This window comes from Leptidea sinapis, chromosome 32 (genome assembly GCF_905404315.1).
Source record: "Leptidea sinapis chromosome 32, ilLepSina1.1, whole genome shotgun sequence".
Classification (NCBI taxonomy): domain Eukaryota; kingdom Metazoa; phylum Arthropoda; class Insecta; order Lepidoptera; family Pieridae; genus Leptidea; species Leptidea sinapis.
The window spans coordinates 6924505-6950756 of record NC_066296.1 but is presented as its reverse complement, the minus strand read 5'-3'; the positions used below and the strand labels follow the sequence as shown (position 1 = coordinate 6950756).

Here is a 26252-nt window from a genome sequence, read left to right as displayed (position 1 = left end):
GAATCATAATAAAAATAACGATAAAATTTTTGGTCAAAATATTATTTACAAACGTTGAGTAAATAATACCCATACCCCACTTAGATCTCAATTTGGTATCCATTTAGATCTCAAGTCTTGTTGGTGGAGTCGCAAACCACACCATTATTGTCAAAGCATTGAATTTGGCTCCTATTTTCACATGTTTTATGTTATCGATGGTAATTTATGTAGGTACGTGGTCCCATAGACAACTATAAATTCAAGCGTAATGACGTCACGTTGTAAGTAGCCGGCTAGCTAGGCTGGCACGATCGTAACGTGACACGTGTTGCGTGACGCTACGTAACACGTGACTGTATTGTCACGCAAGTGGGGCACAAACTCGCTCTAATAATAGTGACCGAATAGATAATAGTTGTTTCCCCAAAGACAAGCGTTTCTCTCTCTCGAATGTCGAAATGAAATGTATACTTTGTTATTAGTTCAACAGGAGACTCCTTTGCACTGGATGCCGGCTAGATTGAGATGTAGTAATGTGTAAGCATGACTGTGTTTCGGTCCGAAGGGTTGCGTAGCAAGTGAAATTACTGGGCAAATGAGACTTAACATATTCTTATGTCTCAAGGTGACGAGCGCAATTGTAGTGCCCCAAGAGTATCAATTAACACCAGCTGAATGCCCTGCTCGTCTCGTCCCTTATTTACATAAAAAAAAATAGTTGAGATCCTGGCAATCTGTAATACAAGGTCAACACAGCTCCTCACAAACACACGCTGTTTCTAAAATGTAACACTTATGTGTCTACTGTACAATTTAGTTTAGTATCTTATGTTTTCTTGACCATAACTGGATACAGGAAATGTATCCAGTGTTTACCTTTTTATTATAATTTCATGATCCCGGTTAGATTTCACAATAAAATACGGCCTGTTGGTCCCAAAAAATATCCACAATATCCAGTGGTCCCAAAAAAAATTGTCTCCTTTATAAATATAATAGTTGACCATATCTTTATAACTATATTTACAATAGTTAATATTGAAAATAAAATAAAATGTGATTACTTGTAGTAAAACATATTACCTACCACGAGAAACACGAACTATAGTGGCTGTATAGAATATAAGATATACCGATAAGCTATGATTTAGTTAGGCCTGCATGGTAGATGGTAGTGAACATCAAATAATGGTTTATAAATATAATAATGGTTCGCATTTAACTTTTTTTTTTGTATTTCAGGTCAGTGAGAATTTTCCTAATTGTTTGTCTACCTATCGTGTTAAAATATAATGCTCAAATGGCCGTATCTTTTAACGGATTTGATTGTGAAATTATTTTTCTAAAATATATAATAAACCTATGTAACGATATATAAAAGATAAGTATGTCCACCAATAGGTACACTGTTAACCAGAAAAGAACATAATAAACCTGAACAAACCACAATTTTTCGTTTTGTTTTTTTTTTTGATGTAAAATGTATGCTTAACTTGGTTTTTTGAATTTTTCACATAAACTTTGAGGTTATGTGAAAAAAGTGTGAATACAAAAATTTTAGATCTTTTTATTATCTACAACTTTGCCATTTAACTTTTTGCCATAGGACTTGTAGTATTGACGGAAATCGAGATAAACCATTTTTTACCCTAAAACAACCCCCCTTTTCCACTTCCCGACCTCAGATCGCCCGTAATTTATTTTTCCATTCATGTTTGTTATATTCTCTTCCTTTTCCAATGGGTTTCATCCTACTTTTATTTTTTTTGGTTTAAAAAATTATAGATCCTGGTCTATCATTACAGAACAGTTGCATAAATAACTATAAGTAACTCTAACCATTTTATAACATACCCACAGTTTTACTTCCATCAGCCGCGTTAGCGCTGCATCAGAAGTCATTGAGTATACTTTACTTAAATTGTAATTGAAATGATTTGTAAAACGATGAATCTGTACGTTGCTTTAAAAGAGTGGCAACGAATTTCTTGCAACTTCTTCTCATTAAAGCAACCTTTTCCGAAGTGGTGGTAAATGTTACAATAAAAGAAAACTTTTTGACATTCATAAGTGTCATTTCCATCACCTACATGAATAAAGTCATTTTGATTTGATTTGATATGATTAAATCCTCACGGTAAACTTCATTCATTCAGTATTTGGCTCTCGACACAGACAGTCTCATTATCGATATTGTTATCGCTACGCTTCTTCAGAAAAAAAAACTTAGATAATTAATACGTCTAGTTTGTTCTGTATTCTGAGGTGTACATAGAGTCTCTTGCTGTTAGACAACCGATAACAACAGGCCAGGAATATTATTTTAGCGTGCGTGACAAGCTATGTCTTACAAAGTTACACTCGCGATTTATATGACACTGTGTTAGTGTGCGTAAACTGGTCAAAATAGAGGTTAGTTCTATTTTTTTTTCGACGTTTTCACAGCTGTCATAGTCTATATAGACGTATAAATGATTTAAGGTAATAAATTAAAACGGAAACAGAAATATGGAAATATTTAAACATATTCCAAAATAAATAAACAATTGTTTCACGTCACACCAACATTACTCACCTGACACACAAGGGTGATCCTGGAGAAAGAAGTTCTTCACCTCCTCAAGTTTTTCTTCTCTAGCCTTTTCTCTCGGGGCCTCGATAGCTTGAAATACCTTAGCACCTAAAAACACACTATTGTTATTAGGCATATATATACATAAAAATAAAATGTTTCAATATAATATTTTTATATTCCTACTAGCTGACCAGACAGACGTTGTTCTGTACATAATAAATAAAATTAAGTGATCACCGCCGCCCACATTCTCTTGCAACACCAGAGGAATCAGAGGAGCGTTCCCGGCCTTTAAGGCCCTTACACCTTGTACGCGCTTTTTTTGAAGGTACCCATGTCCTATCGTTCCGGAAACACCGCACAAGGAAGTTCATTCCACAGATTTGTAGTACGTGGAAGAAAGCTCCTTGAAAACCGCACTGTGGAGGACCGCTAGACATCCAGATGGTGGGGATGATATCCTAACTTGTGGCGTGTCGTCCGAAGGTGGAATTCGGCGGCAGGAATCAGGTGAAACAGCTCATCGGAACATGATAAATGCTGCACAATGAAGCGATATCTCTACGCAACGCCAAGTGATCCAGCCGTTCACAGAGCACTGGGTCACCGACAATTCGAGTTGCTCTGCGTTGCACGCGGTCAAATGGATCGAGCTGATACTGGGGTGCACCAGAACAGAGATGACAGCAATACTCCATATATGGCCGGACCTACGCTTTGTACAGCGCTAGAATGTGGGCCGGCTTGAAGTATATCCGTGGTGTATATGACGCCCAGCTTCTTCGAAGCCAATTTGGCTTTGCTCTCCAGATGGCCGCGGAATTGGCAATCGCTCGAGATATTGAGACCCAGAATTCCGATACTAGGCGAGGCTGTAAGGGAAGTGTTGTCGAAGAGCGGTGATGCGACAAATTTGTCAATAACATATAACATCAAGAACTATTTCGCACAATATGCTCCCTATTGTTATAATGAAATTGTTTCACGGTAGAACTGTCAAACCGTGCGTCAATAAATTTTCTTTGGACTTGGACTAAACTGCAATCCATGAAGTACCTAATCAGCATTAAAATCCGTTCGTTAGTTTTAGTTACGTTCAATGGAAACAAACATCAGTAAAATTGGATTTATGTATATTAAAGATAGAGGGTACAGATTAAATAAATAAAAAAATAACGAAAGAAGAATGAGGGATTAATGCTGTACTTTTTGTAATATACTATTATTATAAAGAGGAAAGATTTGATTGTTGGGAAGCTGCACTATCCCAAATTAGGTAGGTATCCTTACTAAAACTCCACTTATAACTAACCCAAGGTGTAAAAAAATAACCTAAAATATTCTTACATCGCGTGCGCTGCGAAAACTAGTGATTATAAACTAAAATAGTGTATTACGACTTTACATAACACACCATTATTTACAAAAACTGTCGCGACAACATGTGTAGTGTTATTTTAAAAAATTAATTCGTCTGTCCTGTAAGTACGCGGACGAAATCGCGGAGTATCACCTAGTATTATCATAAAAGTAGGTTATGATTATTAATAATAGATACAGCTTCCTTTAAGGCGGGTAAAACGTATCGCGACAGCATATGATATGTTCTTTTATATATCCATGATGATATAATATATCCTCTATGTACGCGGACGAAGACGCGGGTATCAGTTATTTATAATATATACCCCCTTATTCATAATTGCTAATTCTCACTCTGTCTTCTTCTATTGACCTAAGTCAGAATGAGAAAAAACAACGGTTACAATTTGACGATTTTCGATGTCCGATAAATGTAATAACAGACGGGCGAACTAAGTAGGAAAGTTGATTGCCACAGAATCAGAATTCTCTGTATAGGTATATTATGTACATGACAGTATGGAAATTAGTTAATCACCTTCTATTCCTAAATGGATCGTGTTCTAATAATCATAGTCAAGTACTTAAATTACGTAGCTAAGTATAATCTGTATAACTTTGTGGTTATATCGTTTGAAATAGCTGACCTTCGATTAATAAGTGGTACTGAATAGGTAATGTTTCATAGTTTTGTACATAACTTATCTAATAAAAATAAAACTGAGAACAAAATTTTATGAACGATGCGGGACTCGAACGGTTGGCTCAGTTGCTAAGAGCGCTCGTACGGAACGCGGGAGGGCGCGGGTTCGAGTCTGGCATCATTCATAAAATTTTGTTTTCAGTTTTATTTGTGTAATTAATCCAAGAAGTGAGGGTTATCACTTTAAAAACATAACAAATTGTTTATATAATAAACTAGCTGACCTGACAGACTTTTGTTCGTAATAAAAAAAACTCATTCGGGTGGAATTTTGTAAAATCCTTAACTGACCTCTACTTGGCGAAAGGAATATTCCTACCAAATTTCAAGTATCTACGCCTTATGGTTCCAGAGATAAAGTGATGAGTCAATATATAGGTGGAAATCCTATCTAGATATGTATATATACATAACAAGATATAAATGAGCTATGTAGCTAAATAAAATCGTCCATGTATTTCGTATCTTAAACCATAATGGTTGTATTTTTTTTATGGAATAGGAGGACAAACGAGCGTACGGGTGTAAACTTTTATTTCTGAGTTTAATTTTGTTACATACGAGTACGACGGTTAGGAAATATCGATACAGGCATACTTAATGGATCGCGCCATTTATAGCTAGGATCGATACGCAAAAGTATGAAATAAATTCAGTCGAATTATATATATAGGCGCAAATACTACAACACGAATTGAAAACACGTGCACGTGCACCGAGCCCCATAAATACGGCCGCATTTCAAAACACGAGGATTAGCACGTCTTTTAAATACAGCCGCACGGTCGACACTTGAGTCAGTCGTGCTCGGGCTGTCGTACGGTACGGACCTCTCTCGGACGTTGTAACGCTGCCCGTTGAATAAACGAAAGTAATAAAATACTTACTCGTGTAGTTTTATTTGGAAGAACCAATGAGTGATCTTCAGTAAGATAGCAATTGTGATGTCAACAGTAATGACGTCACACCTTTTGAAAACAATACAGAGGTTCTTTCCTCGTCATATAGGATCAAGGTGAAAAGAAAGCTAACCTTCGTATAATCGTCATCTGTCAATGACTGCACGTTTCATACAATAGAGTGAATCGCTTTTTTCTCAGGGAGTTTCGCTAGGCTGATCAGATTGTTTAAATTAAGTGGTGTGTACAGTTTCTTAGTAGGCCGGCAACGCTCTGGTGTCACAAGAGAATTTGCGGCGGTGATCACTTAACATCCGGTGACCCGCCCGACCTAATTTTTGACTTCCCGGTAAGAAAATCATTGATTATTAAGAAATCGGCAATAACTTGTTGACCTATCGATAAAGAATGAAAAAATTTAAAAAATAATCAGTTTCCTTTTAAATATCGATATAGCCGACAGGCATAATGGATTCGCGCCATTTATAGCTAGGATCGAAGTAGTACGCAAAAGGATGAAATAAATTCAGTTGAAATATATAGGATCCTCATAGTATAATAAACCAGGGTCGAAAGAAAACTAACGATCGTATTATATCGATTTCTCATCGTATAACGATCAAGGTGAAAAGAAAAATAACGTTCGTATTATATCGGATCCTCAAAGTATTATTATCAAGTCCTTCTTCCAGATGGATAGCCGGAGATTTCCGAACCCCATTTGCCATATTTCCTTGACTTGACAAGCACCCCTTTATTATTTAGTAGGACCTTCTCCATTTCAGTACATTTTTTTTTTTTTTTTTTTTATGGAATAGGAGGACAAACGAGCGTACGGGTCACCTGGTGTTAAGTGATCACCGCCGCCCACACTCTCCTGCAACACCAGAGGAATTACAAGAGCGTTGCCGGCCTTTAAGGAAGGTGTACGCGCTTTTCTTGAAGGTACCCATGTCGTATCGTCCCGGAAACACCGCACAAGGAAGCTCATTCCACAGCTTCGTGGTACGAGGACGAAAGCTCCTTGAAAACCGCACTGTGGAGGACCGCCACACATCCAGATGGTGGGGATGATATCGTAACTTGTGGCGTGTCGTGCGAAGGTGAAATTCGGCGGCAGGAATCAGGTTGAACAGCTCTTCGGAACACTCCCCGTGATAAATGCGGTAGAAGACACACAATGAAGCGACGTCTCTACGCAACGCCAAGTGATCCAGCCGTTCACAGAGTACTGGGTCCCCGACAATTCGAGCTGCTCTGCGTTGCACGCGGTCAAATGGATCGAGCTGATACTGGGGTGCGCCAGACCAGAGATGACAGCAATACTCCATGTTAGGCCGGACCTGCGCTTTGTAGAGCGCTAGAATGTGGGCCGGCTTGAAGTATTGCCGTGCTCTATTTATGACGCCCAGTTTCTTTGAAGCCAGTTTGGCTTTGGCCTCCAGATGGCCACGGAATTGGCAATTGCTTGAGATTTCGAGACCCAGTATTCCGATACTAGGCGAGGCTTTAAGGGAAGTGTTCTCGAAGAGCGGTGATACGGCAAATGGGGTTTTTTTAGTGGTAAACGCGCAAACTTGAGTCTTCTGGGGGTTAAATTGGACAAGGTTCAACTTACCCCATTCCGCGACCTTCTCGAGAGAGGACTCGATAGAAGACACAAGTTTCACCCGGCACTGGTCGACGTTTTCCCGAGAGAGACCTGCATGGCCCGTGTATACGGCATCACCAGTGCTGTCGTCTGCATAGCAATGCATGTTGGCGGTGTCCAACATATCATTGATATGCAGAAGAAACAGCGTGGGAGATAGCACACAGCCTTGGGGCACTCCAGCGTTCACGGACTTGGGATTCGAGCAATAACCGTCGATAACGACCTGTATGCTGCCCAGTGAGGAAGCTGGAGGTCCACTTGCATAAGCTCTCGGGAAGCCCAAATGATGGAAGTTTTGCGAGGAGCGCCTTGTGCCATACACGATCAAAGGCCTTCGCTATATCCAGACCAACTGCCAGGCCTTCCCCCTTGCTTTCAATAGCCGCCGCCCATCTGTGTGTTAGGTATACCAGAAGATCGCCAGTCGACCGACCATGGCGAAAGCCGTACTGCCGGTCGTTGATCAACTGGTGACCCTTAAGGTATACCAAGAGCTGGCGGTTAATTATGCTCTCCATAATTTTGGAGAGTAGGGAGGTAATAGCAATAGGCCTGTAGTTTGCCGGATCCGAACTGTCTCCTTTTTTTGGGATCGGATGGACAAGGGCTGACTTCCATGAATCAGGGTCTACGCCTTTTGAATAAGAGTGCCGGAATAAACGCGTTAGCACCGGCGTCAACTCAGGGGCACACGTTCTAAGCACGATTGGAGAAATGCCATCCGGCCCGCTCGACTTCCTGACGTCCAACGAAAACAGAGCTCGCCTAACAGTTTTCTGTCGGAACTGTACTTCAGGCATGGAGCTCTGACACCACGGGATGGTCGGCGGTGTTTTTCCGTTGTCGTCAAGAGTCGAGTTGGAGGAAAAAAGAGTGCACAGGAGATCGGCTTTCTCTTTTGCCGTATGGGCCAGGGTGTCATTCCTCATGTGCAACGGCGGCATGGACGGCTGGTTGAAGTTACCAAGAGCAGCTTTCGACAACGACCAGAACTTGCGTGTTCCGGTCGGGTAACTGGAAAGCTGCTCGCCAATTTTGACGACGTGCTTCGATTTCGCACGGGCGATTTGCCGCTTAAAAAATCTGGAGGCACGGTTATATTTCCTCTTCAGAACTTTGCAGTTCGGATCCTTTGAGCCCAGCGCCGCAACCCAAGTTCGATACGCCTGTTTTTTGCAGTCAGATGCTGCTTTAACTGACGCATCGAACCGGGGCTGTGATCTGCCACCAATCGGTACTACAGAGCTTGGTATTAAATTCCATGCCCTGCAGTATCACATCGGCTACTGCAACGGCGCAGGCACTAGGATAAACAAACCCTGCCCCAAGGGTAGGATGCAAAAAAGGAACGCATCCTATCCCAATCTGCTGACTTGTAGTGCCAAACGCGGCGGGTCGCTGGTGGTCTGCGACGTTGGCGTCGGATAGGCACTACACTCCTGACCAGGCAATGGTCGGACGTTCCGAGAGGGGCGTCGACAGAGACCTGGTAACCATCGGGATGTGTAGTCAGCAGAAGATCTAATAAGGACGGCATGTGGCTATCCACATCCGGGAGCCGCGTCGGCGACTCAACCAATTGGGACAGACCATACGCCAATGCAAAATTATGCACAGATCGCCCTGCGTAGTCTGTGGTACGTGATCCAAGCCATTCGGCATTGTGCCCGTTGAAATCACCCAAGACTACGATTTCAGCGGAGGGGATCTGAGCAAGCACGTCATCAAATGCCGCTTGAACGCAGCCCATGAGGTGATCCGTTTCTGCGTTACCACTATGGGACCTGTAGACACACGTATAGATGCGGACGCGGTCCTCTAAATCTAGAGCTCTAAATCTGGAGCCAGAGAGTAGACAGGCCCCTACCCTCAAAATTGCCGAGACGGCGACAGCAGATATCCTCCCTAACGTACACACATACCCCGGCATGAGGCATGAAATTATGCTCAATTTTGTACCCGGGGTACGTTAAATATGACGTATCGCTAGGTCGAGATATCTGCGTCTCCGTAAGGAAACACAAGGCCGGCTGCGCCGTCTCAAGGTGGTGGTGGACGGCGTTTAAGTTGGAGTGAATTCCCCGGATTTTACAAAAGTCCACATTAAGCGTGGAGCGGGGTGCCGTGGTGTTGCTGCCCTGTTTGTCCTGTGACATACGCGGTACTGTGCCCTCCCCAGAATACGAGGGGCAGCCCGAGCGCGAATGCTCGGGGAGGGATTCTCCGGCTCTACAAGAGCCGGTACCCTCCTGGGGTAATTTATTTTTTAGGACCGCTCTCCCACTTTCAAAAAGCCCGTAGTCGCCTCTTACGACATCCTTGGACCTGGGACTACCCTATTCTTTTTACGCCCCGAGGCAGCACAGGGCATATACGATATTGAAAGAAACTAATTGTATCTGTCCTCTCTTGAGAAGTTCGTGGAAAGGGATAAATGAACCTTACTCAATTTAATTTCCCAGAAGCTCTAGAATGAAAAAGAAATTTCAAACTTATGTGAAAGCACGTTTCATACTAAACTAAATTTCAATTTTTACATAGGCAGTCCCGTATTATCACGTTTATTACGTATTATCCTCTTTGAATCTGATAAGGAAGGGAAATCATAATGGTAAAGATATCCATCTTTCCAGACTTCGGAAGATACCAATAGTACAGTAGTCTACCAGTCTAAGGACTAAATATTAGGCGGTTTAGTAATCTAATATTTTAATAACCGAATGAAAGGCACCGGTATGAAATCAGGTATGAATTTCGGAAACATTCATTATTTATTTATTTATTTCTTTATTGTCCAATCCATCAAAAAAGAATAATTGAATTATACAATTTCAATGTTCTCCGGATACCTTAGTATTCCAGAAACAAGGGAAGTCCACCCATCCTTGAATGAATTGAGCCAGAATCCAAGAGCGCGTTGAAAAATGCATATTCATTCATATTTCATTCTGTTTAGATTGTCATTCACACATCCTCTACCGCATTTATCACAGGGAGTGTTCCGAAGAGCTGTTTCACCTGATTCCTGCCGCCGAATTCCACCTTCCCACGACACGCCACAAGTTAGGATATCTATATCCCTTCCACCTGGATGAGTGGCGGACCTCCACAGTGCGGTTTTCAAGGAGCTTTCTTCCACGTGCTACAAATCTGTTTAGGTTACTACGTCACGTTTTGACAAACAAGACTTACCCATAGACAAGTAGAGCACCATTGCTGTCAACAGCAGCATGACACGTAGAGCAGGTACGCTCCTCACGTGGCTTACGAATCCTGGCATCACGAGACGCATTTTACCTGAACAAAAATATTATTTATATTATGTATAAGGGAAAATTAAAATATATACCACTTAAATGAGATATAACCCAGAAAATAATAATACAAAAGTGGAAATAGGCAGGACATAATAATGTGATAAGAGTAATAAATTGAATAGTAAATTAGTCACCCAAGGAATTGAAAAAGAAGAAGAGGCAGACCACAGAGTATGGGATGACGAAATTAGACAGATGGCAGGAAAAACCTGGCGTAAAGTAACCGTAGAAATGCAGGAATGGAGAAGACTGAAAAAGGCCTTTGCCAACTGGCAACCAGACCCGCAAAAATAAACGTTCTTAATATTACATTTCAAAATTTTAAACATGCCGTATGTTACAATGAAAATCATTACTCAAAGCAAAAACATCAGAAATCATACATGGAATCAGGGTATATATCTCGCAAATAGGATTTATGACCATGATAGTTTCTAAAGCGAATTCAAAAATGTAAATGGAGACACAAGAGGGGAGTCACGTGACGTACGGGTGTGATTGTTACCCACCGATCACCGCCACCCATAATCTCTTGCAACACCAGATTGATCTCAGGAGCGTATCGTCCAGGAAAACCTATACCGATTCCTCCAAAGCTATCTTAGACGTTCTTTTTGATTAATTTTCAGAGCAGAAACTGCGAATAAGAATTGAGCCATCAATTCTCCTTAGTCGTTCACTCTTGGTAGAGTGGAAATTGGCATTAGGTTGTCGTTTCTGATGGCTTTTTTTATGATAATAAGGGTCGAGACGAGCAGGACGTTCAGCTGATGGTAATTGATACGCCCTGCCAATGGCCGCTTAGGATTCTCGAAATACCCAAAAATTCTGAGCGGCACTACAATTGCGCTCGTCACCTTGAGACATAAGATGTTAGGTATTATTTGCCCAGTAATTTCACTAGCTACCCTTGTGGTGCCCTTCAGACCGAAACACAGTAATGCTTATACATTACTGCTTCACGCCAGAAATAGGCGCCGTTGTGGTACCAATAATCTAGCCGGCATCCTGTGCAAAGGAGCCACCCACTGGAAAACTGACTGCCTTCTCTTATGGCAATGGTTACATTGCAAGAGGGCTTGACGATGGGACTCTAAGTGACATTTTTAGTCGGATAAGTCCCCCCTGTGTCCACATTATAATAAATTAGACTGTAGCTAACTATGGGCTTGATGAGAAAATAGTTCCTCAGAGAGCATTGAAGAGGGCTATGCTCGGAGTTTCCCTGCGAGATCGAATCAGAAATAAGGAGATGCGTAGCAGAACTTAAGTCGCTGACATAGCCCAAATGATTGCGATATTAAAGTGGCAGTGGGTAGGGCACAAAGTTCGACGGATAGATTGGTTGGGGCAAAAAAGTCCTCGAATCGCGACCAAGTACCAGAAGACGCAGTGTTGGTCAAGATCGCTGGAAGAGGGTAGCACAGGACCAATCATCGTGGAGATCTTTGGAAGAAGCCTTGGTCCAGAAGTGGACATCTTTTGGCTGATATGATGACGATGAGACTGATCTGGATTGAAATTTCTGAGTCCCTACTAACGTTTGGTAAAAATATTTCAGCCAGTCAGCATTATTTCATAGATATGGTTCAGTTAAATTGCCAGTTACTCGTTTATCGATAGTTAACTCGTATTGCAGTAATCTTATGAAAGTCATCTAAATTATGTCACACTATAACGCTCCACTTCTCTCGAAAGCCGCTGGAAGCCTGCGATCCAATTAGATTTCGTGAACTTGTTGAACAAGCTCAGCACGGAACTACTCAGCGCATAGTTCAAGTATGCATGCGTAACTTTTGAGAATAGAGGGCGATGAGCGAACCTCGTAGAATTTATGGAAAAATTTCAAAGGAAATTTTGTTTTATGTATCGAGATATTATAATATAATAACGCTTATAAATACACGTTTCAAAATATAAACTGAAAACTGTTACTGTGACCATAATAAATAATCTATTAATTGAAATGCCCTCTAAAAAAGCAGCGCACACTGAGAAATACGAATCATTAGCGCTATTTTATATATGTATATATCTACTATGTACTATGTACCTACCTAGTGTTGCCATTAGTAATGAAATAAAATAAAAATCTATAGAAAATAACACTTATTACTTTAACAGTGTGTTAGTTTAATACGTAAATATAAAACAATTTAAAATATGAAAAGCTTATTCGAAGTGGTCTCCATTGGCTGCAATAAAGTCCTTTAAACGTTGATTTATCAATAAAAGTACGCACTCTTTCCATGGGAAAATTCTTCACTGACAATCGTACGGATTGTTTCAGGGATTCCGAATTATCATGGCGTTTAGAGCAAGCCGTTTTGATTACCTTTTTCGTACGAACACAAGGTGGATGGCCAGATCTTTTTCTGTCACAAACAGAGGAGGTCTCATTGTACCTATTAATAGCCCGGTACATAAACATTTTACTAAAACCAAGCGTATGGAGAGTTTTAAAAATTGCATTTGGTTCCATACCTACTTTGATTACACAGCGATTCGGTTCTCTTTATCACCCCACTCCATTTTAATATCGCAAAATATTGTATAATGTATTGGCGCCAAAATGTGTAAACTCAATGAACAATCATAGAAAAATGACAGATTCCAAATTCAAATTTGTTTATTTTTTAATCGTAACAGTATTTATGGCCAGACTTAGTAATAAGATAATTTCTAGATAAATCACCAAGTATCTTCTTTCTAGAATTTCTGTTCGTTGTTTCTGTTTTGACAATATCAAAATATGTAGAATAAAAGTTTTGAATTTGATTTTCCATCCCATATCCAAATGATCCCCAGTCAAGCTTGGTTAGTTCGTGCCTTGTGACCTTGAGAGATCAGTTTGAAAGCCCAAGGTACAACAGCAGTAATCTAAGCGATTGAATTACACAGTACACTATTGTATAGATAGTATTTATTTAAAGCGCATTAAGAATATTGGGAAACTTTCTTCTCCCTCAGCACGTCATTGGTTTCCAATGCGGTGGTAGTGCTTCAATTGACATCAAAAAGCCATCAATTTTGTGAAAAATATATATCTACCTTTTATGCTATTTCATTCAACATATTGTAAGTATACAATCAATCATCTTCACGTTTACTTAATACTTATGTATCACTCAGAAAGTAATACGAAATAAGAGTGTTTGGATCGATCTCAGTAGATTGATTATCCACATATTACCGTAATGGTTTGCGCGAAATAATTCAGGAAAAGGTAAAAATTGCCAGCAATTTTACAACTGACGAAAAAACCCGCAGTCAATTCAAAATACGCACTTTTATATAGTCTTTTTTTATTTACCCTTTGTCTCACTGGCCACATTACTAATTTCAATTTGTAGTAATTAAGTTTTTAACCGACTTCAAAAAGGAGGAGGTTTTCAATTCGATTGGTATTTTTTTTATGTATGATTATGCTGAGATTAATGATCCGATTTCCGTGATTCTTCTTTGGCTTGATTCAGAATGTCTGCCATTTGGTCTTAGCTACTTAAAAAAAAATAATAAATGACAATAAAAAGCAACGAAATCTTCTAGATTACCTTATTAATGACACTAAAAGGCAAAAAATAAAATAATCTACGTTTAAAAAACCGACTTCAAAAAGTCAAAAGTTTAAAATAACTGAATAGAGATTTAATTTAATACACCTCTTATGCAAATCTTTCACATTTAATATTAATAAAATACTCTTATTTTTATGTGCTACCTGTTGATAGGTTTGAAGTAGGTGCCAAGCCAAATATATATATATATTGGTCTAGGCAGGTCTATTATTCTAGAACCAAACAACCCAAGCGGGCAAGCACCTACTTAAACCCTATCAATAGGAAGCACATACAAATAATAGTAGTTTATTAATTTTAAAGGTATAAGATTTGCATAAGAGGTGTGTATTAAGATATTTTATAATTTTAAGTTTTTGAACACGGTTTTTTTAAACGTAGTTTATTTTTTTAATATAAAAATTGTTCAACCTAATTTTAGGCACATGATCATAAGGGGTATTGCTCTCTGGTCTGTCGTATCATCTCAGTATCAGCTTAAGCCATTAACGATGTGCATCGTCAAGCTGTTCGAATTATACCGCCAGAGAACTGGATTCTCAGTTCTCTGGCGAAGCGACGTTTTGTCGTTAAACATCTACCGCATACATTACGGGGAATGTTCTGAAGAGCAATTCATTAGATTGCTATCGACTATAGAATTCCAGCAATGCACTACACACCACAAATTCTATAATCATCTTTATTATCTGAATTTCTATTATTCCTCCACAATTCTAGGAACTTTGAACCAAACTATGGAATAAACTTTATTTCGCGGTTTTTCTACGTCGATATTTTGACAGCGATTGACAGATTTTAAATCTTTTTTTTAAGAGGGCAAACGAAGAGGTTTCTGTACCTGTCCCGATGGTTTCTCTCTTACAATACTAAAGGAATCACAGGAAAGTTTCTTGCCTTTTAAGTAAGTGTATTGGCTTTCTTAAAGGTAGCTGGAAACACCGCTTAAGGAAATTCATTCCATACTATACCATTCTTAACCGACTTCAAAAAAAATTAACAAAAAAACAACCGACTTCAAATACACTAATCCAAAACAATAGATTTAATATGCACTAAAAAGTATAAAAATAATTGCGTATTTTTATACAATCTAATTAATTAATCCAATTATTCTAGTTACGATTATTGTAATTTTTGGAGTCGGTGTCATCCATGATAGGTTTGTAACTACATACATAGTTATAGGTGAGATGTACTTGTATCGTGAGGAGGACACCGATTCCAAAAATAACGATAATCGTAACTAGAATTTGATTCATTAACATTAACTTTTGAAGTCTGTTGTTTGTTCGTACAGATCACCTGGTGTTTAGTGATCACCGCCACCCACATTCTCTTGCAATACCAAAGGAATCACAGGAGCGTTGCTGACCTTAAAGAACTACTTTTGTTGCAAGGTCTCATACTTATATCAAACCGATTTTTGTTGCTTCTTCTTCAAGGACTGTTCAGACGGTAGAAAACGCAAGCGATTTAGCAGTTTATCAACTAAAATCGCTACATCTGAACCTGTTGTAATCGTTCAGAGAACTGAAATTTATTAAGAATATTGCTTTCGTAGAGTAGAGGTCAGTTATGAACGGATTTTACGAAATCTCACCCGCAATAGGCACGGGGCGTTAATTATACTAGGCCTCTGTTTGCGGCCTTGGTATATACTTAATTAAGCTGTTTAGAACACTTTTTGAACTAGGTAGCTAACATAAAGAAAAATATAAAAAAAGTAATACACAGTAAACAAATCCTATTACTATATTAACAATATTATGATTACATTAAATTAAAACTATCATTACGGGGAAGTGTAGGTACCAAGAATACTGGAAGCATTTCCACGTTGAATAGCTAGGTTGGTCCGTTGACCGAAATATCTATATTATAATATATCTATATAATATATTAATCTCGACATCAAACAGAACAAAGATGTAAGACTCAATGAGACCGACATAAGTGCGATGTTTGCTGTCTTCGGCAGTCGAAGCACCAACCCCAGCACCGACTGATGTAACTTGGCATGAGAAGGAGCAAGTCGCGTCCCACACCAGCGCCCTTCCCCGTGCCCAAGCCACCAAGGCCATCGCGGCGGGTAATACCATTTGGGTCTAAAAATGTAATGATGATCTTGGCTTCGGCCGCGGCGACCTTTAGTCTTTGGTTCCCGTTACTAACCATAATTTGGGTACGGAATTCGAAAATGATAGTTGAAATAACACGACTGACAATTATTTAGTTAGTGGCGTGACCCTCGTGGGAATCGAAGTCTCGGACACAAATATAACACGCACACAACTGGCGTGAGCGACGAAATAAAGTTCTTCATTTGAACATTCTAATTATTCGTGTTATTAATTTTCTATTATGATTATGATTTTGTGTTAAATAGAAATTCTCTCTATATCTGGGGTCGGTTCCTCAAGTTTGATGATCATGGTTAGCATTACAGCTGCACCTGGAGCGGATGATCTGCCTCCACCAGATTCTGTCGTGCGCGTTATAACCGTGGAGAATTTTTATGACGAGTCTATAAATAAAATAACCAGTGGGATGTACCTTTGCACCGGATGCCGGCTAGATTATGGGTACCACAACGGCGCCTATTTCTGCTGTGAAGCAGTTTTCTGTAACCATAACTGTATTTCAGTCTGAAGGGCGCCGTAGCTACTGGGCAAATGAGACTTAACATCTGATGTCTCAAGGTGACGAGCGCAATTGTAGTGCCACTCAGAATTTTTGAGGTTTTTCAAGAATCCTGAGCGGCACTGCATTGTAATGGGCTGTGCGTATCAATTACCATCAGCTGAACATCGTGCTCGTCATCGTCAAAATCAACCCGATTTGAATAATAACTGTAATTGAGGTACGACTAACATTATAGGAGAACTGTTGGTCGCATTATGTTTACCAGAAGTTAGGTTAAAAATTCATTACAATAAGCTATAAATAGATACAGATCGGGTTTGGTCGGATCGAATCATCGTTGTCAGTCTGGTTGGAGGATATTCGATGGTATGGCATTGTTCGTAGAAAAATATTAGTCGAACCATCAGATCTAGTAACTATTATAATTTTGTGCAATCAACAATGCAATATACCACTGAATATGGTCCGCTACCATTCCGTATCTGATGGATCAACAGCTGTCGCCACACGATGTTATACTACACGCCCTAGACACGCCCTAGTCAAATAAGCACAAGCATTTACACACATACGTTAACACTAACGCAGCCCTAGAATCGGTCAACACATAGAAAATTGGCATACACAATTAAACATTGTTGTTTCATTGACTTTATTTTATTTGACATCTCACGCCTATGAAGTTTCACATTTTTGTTTATTTGTTTAATTACTAGCCGACCCAGCAAACGTTGTATTGCCGATATAAAAATCGCGATACAAAAGTAACTGTTGATCGTAGATGGGTGAAAATTTGAAGTGGTATGTATTTTTTAATGCTGACTCATAATCAAACAAATTAAAAAAAATGTAAAAAAAGAATAAAAAAAAAAAATTCGTGTGGACCAACATTTAGGGGGATGAAAAATAGATGTTGCCCGATTCTGAGATCTACCCAATATGCACTCAAAATTTCATGAGACTCGGTCAAACCGTTTCGGAGGAGTTCAATGTTTAATACCATGACACGAGAATTATATTTATTAGAAAAGATTATTTGGTTCGGTCGGATCAAATCTGACCATGTGTTTAGGTTATTAGATAGTCCCAGACGAGTTTGCGTGTTTGCGTGACTGTCGAAATGAACCATGTAGGTAAATCTATGACATCTTCACCAACTACCACCACATTCAACAGAAATGTTTCTTGCAAATAAAATAAACGTTGTGTACTCGACAGAGGTGAAAACTTTATAAAGGTTAATACTTAATACAATTATATTGTTGTTCTTTATAAATTACTAGCTTTTACCCGCGACTTCTTGCGCGTGCATTAGTTACCTAGGGCAGCAATTTTTTTTTAATATACTCACTTTGCAAATAATACACAGCAAACTGCTGTGGTTCATACATTTATATACGCTACCAACTATAGAACTTTCATCCCCCATTTTCATCCCTACACAGGTCTAAATTAAAAATTAAAAATATTCTTTTATATCTTATCAAGTGCCGAAATACAAATTTTCATGGTGTTATCCTCGATAGTGACGAACTTTCATACAAATTTCCTCCGTTTCATTCGCGATAAAAGGTAGCCTAGGTCCTTTCCCAAGCTCTTGTCTATCTCTGTAGTACATTTCATGAAAATGGGTTCAGCGGTTTTTTTTTTATAGAAAAGGAGGATAATCGAGCGTACCGGTCACCTGGTGTTAAGTAATCACCGCCGCCCACATTCTCTTGCAACACCAGAGGAATCATAGAAGCGTTGCCGGCCTTTTGGGAAGCACTGTGCGCTTTTTTGAAGGCACCCATGTCGTATCGTCCCGGAAACACCGCACAAAGAAGTTCATTCCACAGCTTTGTAGTACGTGGAAGAAAGCTCCTTGAAAACCGCACTGTGGAGGACCGCCACACATCCAGATGGTGGGGATGATATCCTAACTTGTGGCGTATCGTGAGAAGGAGGAATTTAGCGGAGGGAATCAGGTGAAACAGCTCTTCGGAACAATCCCCATCAAAAGTTTAGGCGTGAAAGCGTAACAAACGACTTACATTCACATTTATATTATAGAGTTGTCATATAACTAACTAGCTGACTCGACAGACTCTGTTCTGTCAATAGAAAAAAAAAGATGTAAGTATTCGGGAATAATGTAGTCTAAAGCCATAGGATTAATTTGATCGAAGTTAGTGAGTTAAAAATGAAACAAAAGCGTATTTCCGAATATTATTTGTAATATTATTTAGTAATAAAATGATAAGGATTAATTTCGTATTTGTGTAAACATTTTTTACATTACCGCTTTATAATTGCCAATTTTTAAAGTATTAACATGAGTATAGTATGTTATCCTTAAGAGATGGACGTATGCCATTGTCGACTTTTCTGTTGTCCTATATAAGATACATAATTCCACCATACATTATTTTGTTATATCTCAAAGGGCGTAGACAGCGTTTTTGTTGAAAGGTCCCAGACGGCTTATTTTTTTCCGACACCTCCAACAAATATCGTTAATGTATACAAATATGTTACTTAAACTTAACAAATTATATACTAAAACCTTCCTCGAGAGCCACGCTATCCATTGGTGAAGCACGAAAATCGGTTTTAGAGTTTATCGCGAACAGACAGACATAGAGACGTGGCAGAGGACTTTGTTTTAAAAAATGTATTAAAGTACCCCGCGCCCGCTCATTGTATAAATTGTCATAATTATGTACCTAATGATATTTCTATTGCGAACATATAGGTATTTCTATTAAAAATATAGGTTCCGGATGAGTAATCCGCAACATATCATATACGAAAACCTTCTCCAAAACAGGCTGCATCTTATGGTATAAGTATTATTCGGATCGGTTCAGTAGTTTTCGCAGTATAACCGAACAAAAACGGCTTTCGATTTATTAATATTTAGATACTATATAATACTAATAGAATGATTATCATTGTGTATAATATTACTCTGGTAATTTGTTTTCTGACTGACCGCAGTACCTACCTCAAATCTAGAAAAAAATCGGTACATGTCCCGTTGTCTACTTGATGACCGAAAGGTCGGTAAAACCATGAGGAGGTGGGTTATGACCGCGTTGCATAGCCTAGCGTGACAGCTGAGTCTCATTCAAGACCCACAATTTAAGTACTCAGAGTGTATAAAGAAGTTTTCATATCAAAAAACTTTTTTTGTTTAACATAACTAAAATCAGCCGAATCCGCGACCAAGTAACAAGTCGAAACAACATACAACTATCGATGCCGACTAAAATAATATTAAGGTATTAAAAAAGAATATATTTATTACATTTATATATAAAACTAGCTGACCCGACAGACGTTGTTATGTATATAATAAATAAAATAATGTTTTTATATGAATTTGTCAATAATATATCATAACATCAAAAATTACTTCGTAAAATATGCACCCTGCTGTCGTAATGAAATTGTTTCACAGCAGAACTGTCAAACCGTGCGTCAATAAATTCTCTCATAGAAATAATGTATGGAAACATCAAAGGTAAAACAAATTTGTTGTTTTTATTTAATTTAGCAGCATTTTAAACATTCTCTGGACTCCCACAAATAATTCAAGGCCAAAATTAGCCAAATCGGTCCAGCCGTTCTCGAGTTTTAGCGAGACTAACGAACAGCAATTCATTTATATATATATATATAGATAGATTCTAAAGGCTATCTTACCCAAAATTTACGAAGTCGACCCGCCTAAAATGAAGTTGTTAACATCACAGCTGATGACACATATAAAAGCCGAAATAGATCTGTATAAGGCCAGTTATACACGGGCCGGCTGAAACCAATACCGGCCTGAGTTTTACTGAAGCTTTGCTGGAGGCTATATCGTTATACGTAGGTTGTCTGTGAAAGCCTTCAGTTGATATTTAGACATACCGATACGACACTTATTAAACAACTAGCTGACCCGACAAACGTTGTCTTGCCATATAAACTATTTTTAGAGTTAAACCGTTTCTTGGACATTGCAACATTACTTTATTTTTCTAAAATAAAAGAACTTTTCTAAAATAAACGTAGCCTAAGTTACTCCTTATAACATCAGCTACATGCCAATACAAGTCCCGTCAAAATCGGTCCAGCCATTTGAGAGATTTGCCGGAACAAACAGACATACAGACAGATAAAAATTGTGTAAAATGTTATTTTAGTGTATGTACCAAACATATATATATATATATATTCATATACATGTAGTAAAAAACGGTTATTTGAATATTACAAACAGACACTCCAATTTTATTTAGATGTATAAATGTATAGATTACAATTTCAGCATTTAAGGTGGCCACGCAGAACAAGATAAGAACCAATATCTTCGATATAATCTACTATTCTGCAGTAAGCCTTCTTTGTCAAAGGAAGTGAGCAGCCTAGCGAAACTCTCTAAGATTAAATATTTGTTAAAAAAAAAAACACGCTTATTATAGCAAACTGAACGAAAAAATAGAAAATATTTCCTACTTTTTAGTTTGGTGTACTTGTAAAACCGTGTTTTTTAAACTATAATTTGCATTGTTAAATTATAAATTCTGTTTGGAATTCATAAATCTCCTATTATTAGATAAGGATAATTGTTGAAATTTAAAAAAAATTAATAAGTATAGTCGATGGATGAAAATTTTATAAATTAACAAAAATCTTATTTTTCAAATTGAAAAATGGAATAATATTATCAAATTAATGTATAATCATCGGCCCCCGATAAATCTACGAAGTTTGAACGCAATCTGGCCATTTAAAGTGGGTCATAATTGCGCCCAAATGAGTCGTTTACAAACAAACATACATACGCTGATAAAAAGCGTGTAAAAAGAAATTCACTTGATTGTATAAAAAGTGCAGTCATTGATAGATTGACAGCTGATGACGGCTATAATCTTGTATAAAACGGAGATAGCCGAAATTGTTATATCGCATTATACTTTCTCGCGAATTGTCATGCTGTAATTACTACTACTTCAAACATATTTATAACATAATATGTCAAATGACTGCACGTTTCATACTAAACTAAATTTCAATTTTAACTTAGGCAGCCCCGCCTCTTATTACGTAGTATTTACATCCTCTTTGAAATACTTAAACGTAATAAAAAAAAAACAATGTACATGCAAAGTAAATAGTTGGAATGACGTCTGGTAAAAACAGGCTGCAACCGCGTTCTTTGTGACAAACTCTTGCATAGCCACTTTGTGGAATCAATTATCTCTAGCAACCACAACTTGTCGCAATCTCTAGCAACATCAGAGGGACCACAGGAGGTTTGACGTCTTTTTAGGTGCACCTTTATCGTCCTAAGTACCCGTTTTTGAAGTGAAACTTCTTTACGCGCATGAGTGTCAAATATGAATGAAACCCAATAAAGTGACACGAAAATATTCGACTTTTTGTCCAAGAAGAGGGAGAGACTGAGAAAGGGTGAACGTAGCATGAAGCACATAGCGCCGCTAGTAATTAGAACATCTTCCCTGCTAGCGTTGTATCGTGCAAGTTAAGCGCGCGGCCCCGGGTGAGTACAACATCTTCCTTACTAGCGTTATATCATGCAAGTTTAGCGAGTGGCCCCGGGTAAGTAAAACATCTTCCCTACTACCGTTGTATCCTCCTGTGATACTTCAAGTAGAACATCTTAATTACAACAAGTACATTTTAAAGCTAGTGAAATTACTGCTCAAATGAGACTTAACATCTTATGTCTCAAGGTGACGAGCGCAGTTGTAGTGCCGCTCAGAATTTTTGGATTTTACAAGAATCCTGAGTGGCACTGCAGTGTAACGTCCGGACGTATCAATTACCATCAGCTGAACGACCTGCTCGTCTCGCCCCTTATTATCATAAAAAAACACCACACTAGAAAGTTCATTCCATAGGTTAATAATACTCGAGAGAAAAATTCCTTTAAACCGCACTGATAGTGAGGATGATAGGTTTGTAACGATTGTCGTACGATGCGAAAATTATCGTACACAGTAAACGAAATAACAATCTATCAATGGTTCTATAACTCGGAACTGAGTATGCGCAAATCACGCCAATCACCATGACGCTTCATCAATGGAACCGCCATCTTGTTTACGTCATAGTTATGGCTGTCATATTTGTTTTGCCCGGCGGCGGTTGAGTTGATCTAACTTTTTAATTACACGAGCTTTATATAGGCGGCTTAGTTCATAATCGGATATGTGGACATGTATAGCTTCATAAACTTTAAAAGTATCTCTCAATGTCAAATGAATTCAAATAGTTTGTTGTAAGCATAGTTTTCCGAAAGAATTATCTAGGATACCTACTATTAATAGGTATAATTAAGGCTATAAGGCTATAAGACTTAGGATGAAACTTTATTACACAATAAAAGGCGGCGTTATTAGTTTAATTATAGATTTTTCCTTACCAATAGTCGCTACATATCTGTAAGGTTTTTTATTATGCTATTATTATTAGCAAGGCTGTATGTCATAATCGATATGAAGTATTATAGGTAAATCCAGCTTAAGTTTTGACAGAAAGTATTTGGGTTACTGTTGTCAATGTTACGATTATATAATATAGAGTACCTAGTATACTTGATTAAGGATTGATACCGCACTACCTAAAAACAATAGCTTTTTTATTTGGGCAACTATTAGATGCTTGTGTGCGAGGCATATTGACACTCAATGACATCTTCAAACTTTTTTAAGTATACGTTTCGTGTTATTTTACATTTAAATAAATAAAATACAAAATACTTACTGATGATATCAGATATATGAGCCCAGTGTCTTTCTTATTACTTGTAGTATTATTTTTACAAAGTTTTACTACGCAACCCGGCATTTTAGATTCAATTATTAGCAAAGTTTAACAGAATGTGTGCCACGTCAACGTCACACATTGTTCGAGACTGGCTCGATTACGCCTACTAGGGCGTAGTATTAGTTGCCGCATTTTGCGACTACGCCTGCGGTATCTAGGAGCGCAGCGGAGACCAATCCTTAATCTAAGTATTTAATCTATCTAATCTTTATCTAAGTATAGTATACCAAACAAAATATCGAATTCTAAAATAGTGGCAATGCAAATTTAATTTACGCATTTTGTATGTGTGCACACACGGATGAGTAAAAAAAGAAGGACTCCGTGTCACCTTACATAACAGTGAAGCACCAAAACCAGCCAGTAAACGAGTAAATACATAGCCCCACGCACACCCTTACACTAATACAAGCCGATCGGCCGCCATTATGAGATTTGCAATCGTCTGTGACAGATCAGTTTTCGTCGCAATAAAATATTTTAAAAATGCCGTCGTACGTAGTGCAAAAGTGTAAAAACGATACTATAAAAGTATGTGTGAACATATATGATTATTTAAGGGAGACACAATTGTGTAACTAGTATCCACGTAACCGCACACACACTAGCATAAAGGTGCTTCACTTGCTAATATCACGGCGCGGAGTCCTTATTTTTATACTAGTCCGTGATGTGCACAGTGATATATTCTATTGTATGATGGTAGATAGGCTCACGCACTCACACACTCTTGACCTGTTTCTCAATGCAGACGCTTTCCCAAGCTCTTGTTTATCTCTGTACTAAATTTCATAAAAATCGGTTCAGTGGTTTAGGCGTGAAAGCGTAACAAACAAACTTACATTCATATTTATAATATTAGTAGGGATTATTATAATAATAAATATAAGGATGTTTGTTTCCGAGTCATGGATATTTATACGTATAATTTATGTATGTTTAAGTAAGTATATTGTATGCCTAGTTTGGGGCAAGATAATTTGTGTAAAAGTGTGTCAATATTATTATTATTACTATCAGATCTATGTTTCTATAATATTACCAGTCTAGACTCAAATATTAAAAAACCGGACAAGTGCAAGTCAGACTCACCCACCGAGGGTTCTTTTTTATGAAAATAAGGGACGAAGACGAGCTGGACGTTCAGCTGATGGTAATATACTCCCTGCCCATTACAATGCAGTGAAATCAGGATTCTTGAAAGACCCAAAAATTCTGTACGGCAATACAACCGCGCTCGTCTAGAGTAATTAATCCCCGAAACAATCATTTGATTCTAAAATAATTATCTAGTATGGAGGTAACTTAACATAAGAAATTAAAATAGTCATATTCACAATTATTTTTCACCATAATAAAATACTGTAAGAAATCCTGCTTCAGTGTTTAGTACATGTAATTATATAGTTAAAAAAATATATTTTTCATATTATTTACTTCGTAGAACAATTTTTTTATTACTAGATGATATCCGCGACTTTGTCCGCGTACTTATAAAGTGCTTATAAAAATACTTGTTTCATAAATCTGCAATAACTTTATATTTAATGAAGATATCACAATTGTTTTTAGATAAGGGCCAAGTGTCTGAGGAATAAGTTTAAGCTCATAAATATTGTTCACCAGAACATACAAGGTATCTCAAGTAAGGAATTAGAAATTGAACTGTTTTCAGCTGCTGTAATATAGATATATTACGTATTACAGAACATTGGCGTACGAGTCATCAGCTCCAGTTTAGTTTTAGAGAACATAAAGTAGTCAGTTTGTTTTGTAGAAGTACATGGAGGTTCCCTAATTATTATTAATAATAGATTAAAATGTAAAAATAGAAGAGATATTGTTAATCTCTCTATAAAACAACTAATTGAAATAGCTTGTATAGAACTAGAGCAATTTATTATTGTAAGTGTATACCGCCCCCCCACTGCATCATATGAACAATTCCAACATAGAATGGAGGAGGTACTATCAAAATTTAGCAAAACCAGCAAGTCAATTATAGTGTGTGGAGATCTTAATATAAACTTGCTTGAACCTTCGGCCAATTGTACTAGCCTTAAAAAATTATTTCAAAGTTTTAACTGTGTTTAATGTATTTTGGGAACCTACTGGAATCACTTCTACAACAGCAACGCTGTCGGGTCAGCTAGCAAGTATATAAAACGAAATTACATTTTTGTTTTGCCATATGAATGTTCTTAATTGAAACTACATTCAACTATTAGCCCAAGGAAACTTTGCGCACACATTGGCTATGACGTCATACGTTCAACAAGTGAAGCCTGTGTTTTCGTGCGATTCTATATAAAATACTTTTCCTTTATTTCAATAAACTGTTACCCACCATCTTGCTGATTATACCATTTAGATGAAATTGACTATGTTTAAATACTAAGCTAGATCTCTGGGTCTGGAAAATAATAATAAAAAAAGCACGCTGAGTTTGTTGCGCCCTTTCTTCTCAGGTCTGAGGCATTCAGACATGGGACACGAAATAAATACGTCATTCTTAACAATATGTTATGTTTTTTTTAAAGGGATAACCCTCACTTCTAGGATTAATCTATATATATAAAATCTATATATATAAAAATGAATTGCTGTTCGTTAGTCTCGCTAAAACTCGAGAACGGCTCGACCGATATGGCTAATTTTGGTCTTGAATTATTTGTGGAAGTCCAGGGAAGGTTTAAAAGGTGAATAAATATGAA

The 26252-nt window shown here is 38.0% G+C and overlaps 1 protein-coding gene across 1 annotated transcript in view; it reads right to left on the bottom strand.

The window, feature by feature from the left end:
- Positions 1–20534, bottom strand: part of LOC126974459 (potassium channel subfamily K member 1-like) — a 57612-nt gene extending 37078 nt beyond the window's left edge. Inside the window, exons 1-3 of the mRNA XM_050821964.1 lie at positions 20404–20534; positions 10368–10472; positions 2558–2662 (exon numbers count right to left, since the gene is read on the bottom strand). Coding sequence (XP_050677921.1) covers positions 2558–2662; positions 10368–10467 — 205 coding nt within the window. The 5' untranslated portion in view covers positions 10468–10472; positions 20404–20534. The remainder of the gene's footprint in view (positions 1–2557; positions 2663–10367; positions 10473–20403) is intronic.
- Positions 20535–26252: the final 5718 nt, after the last annotated feature.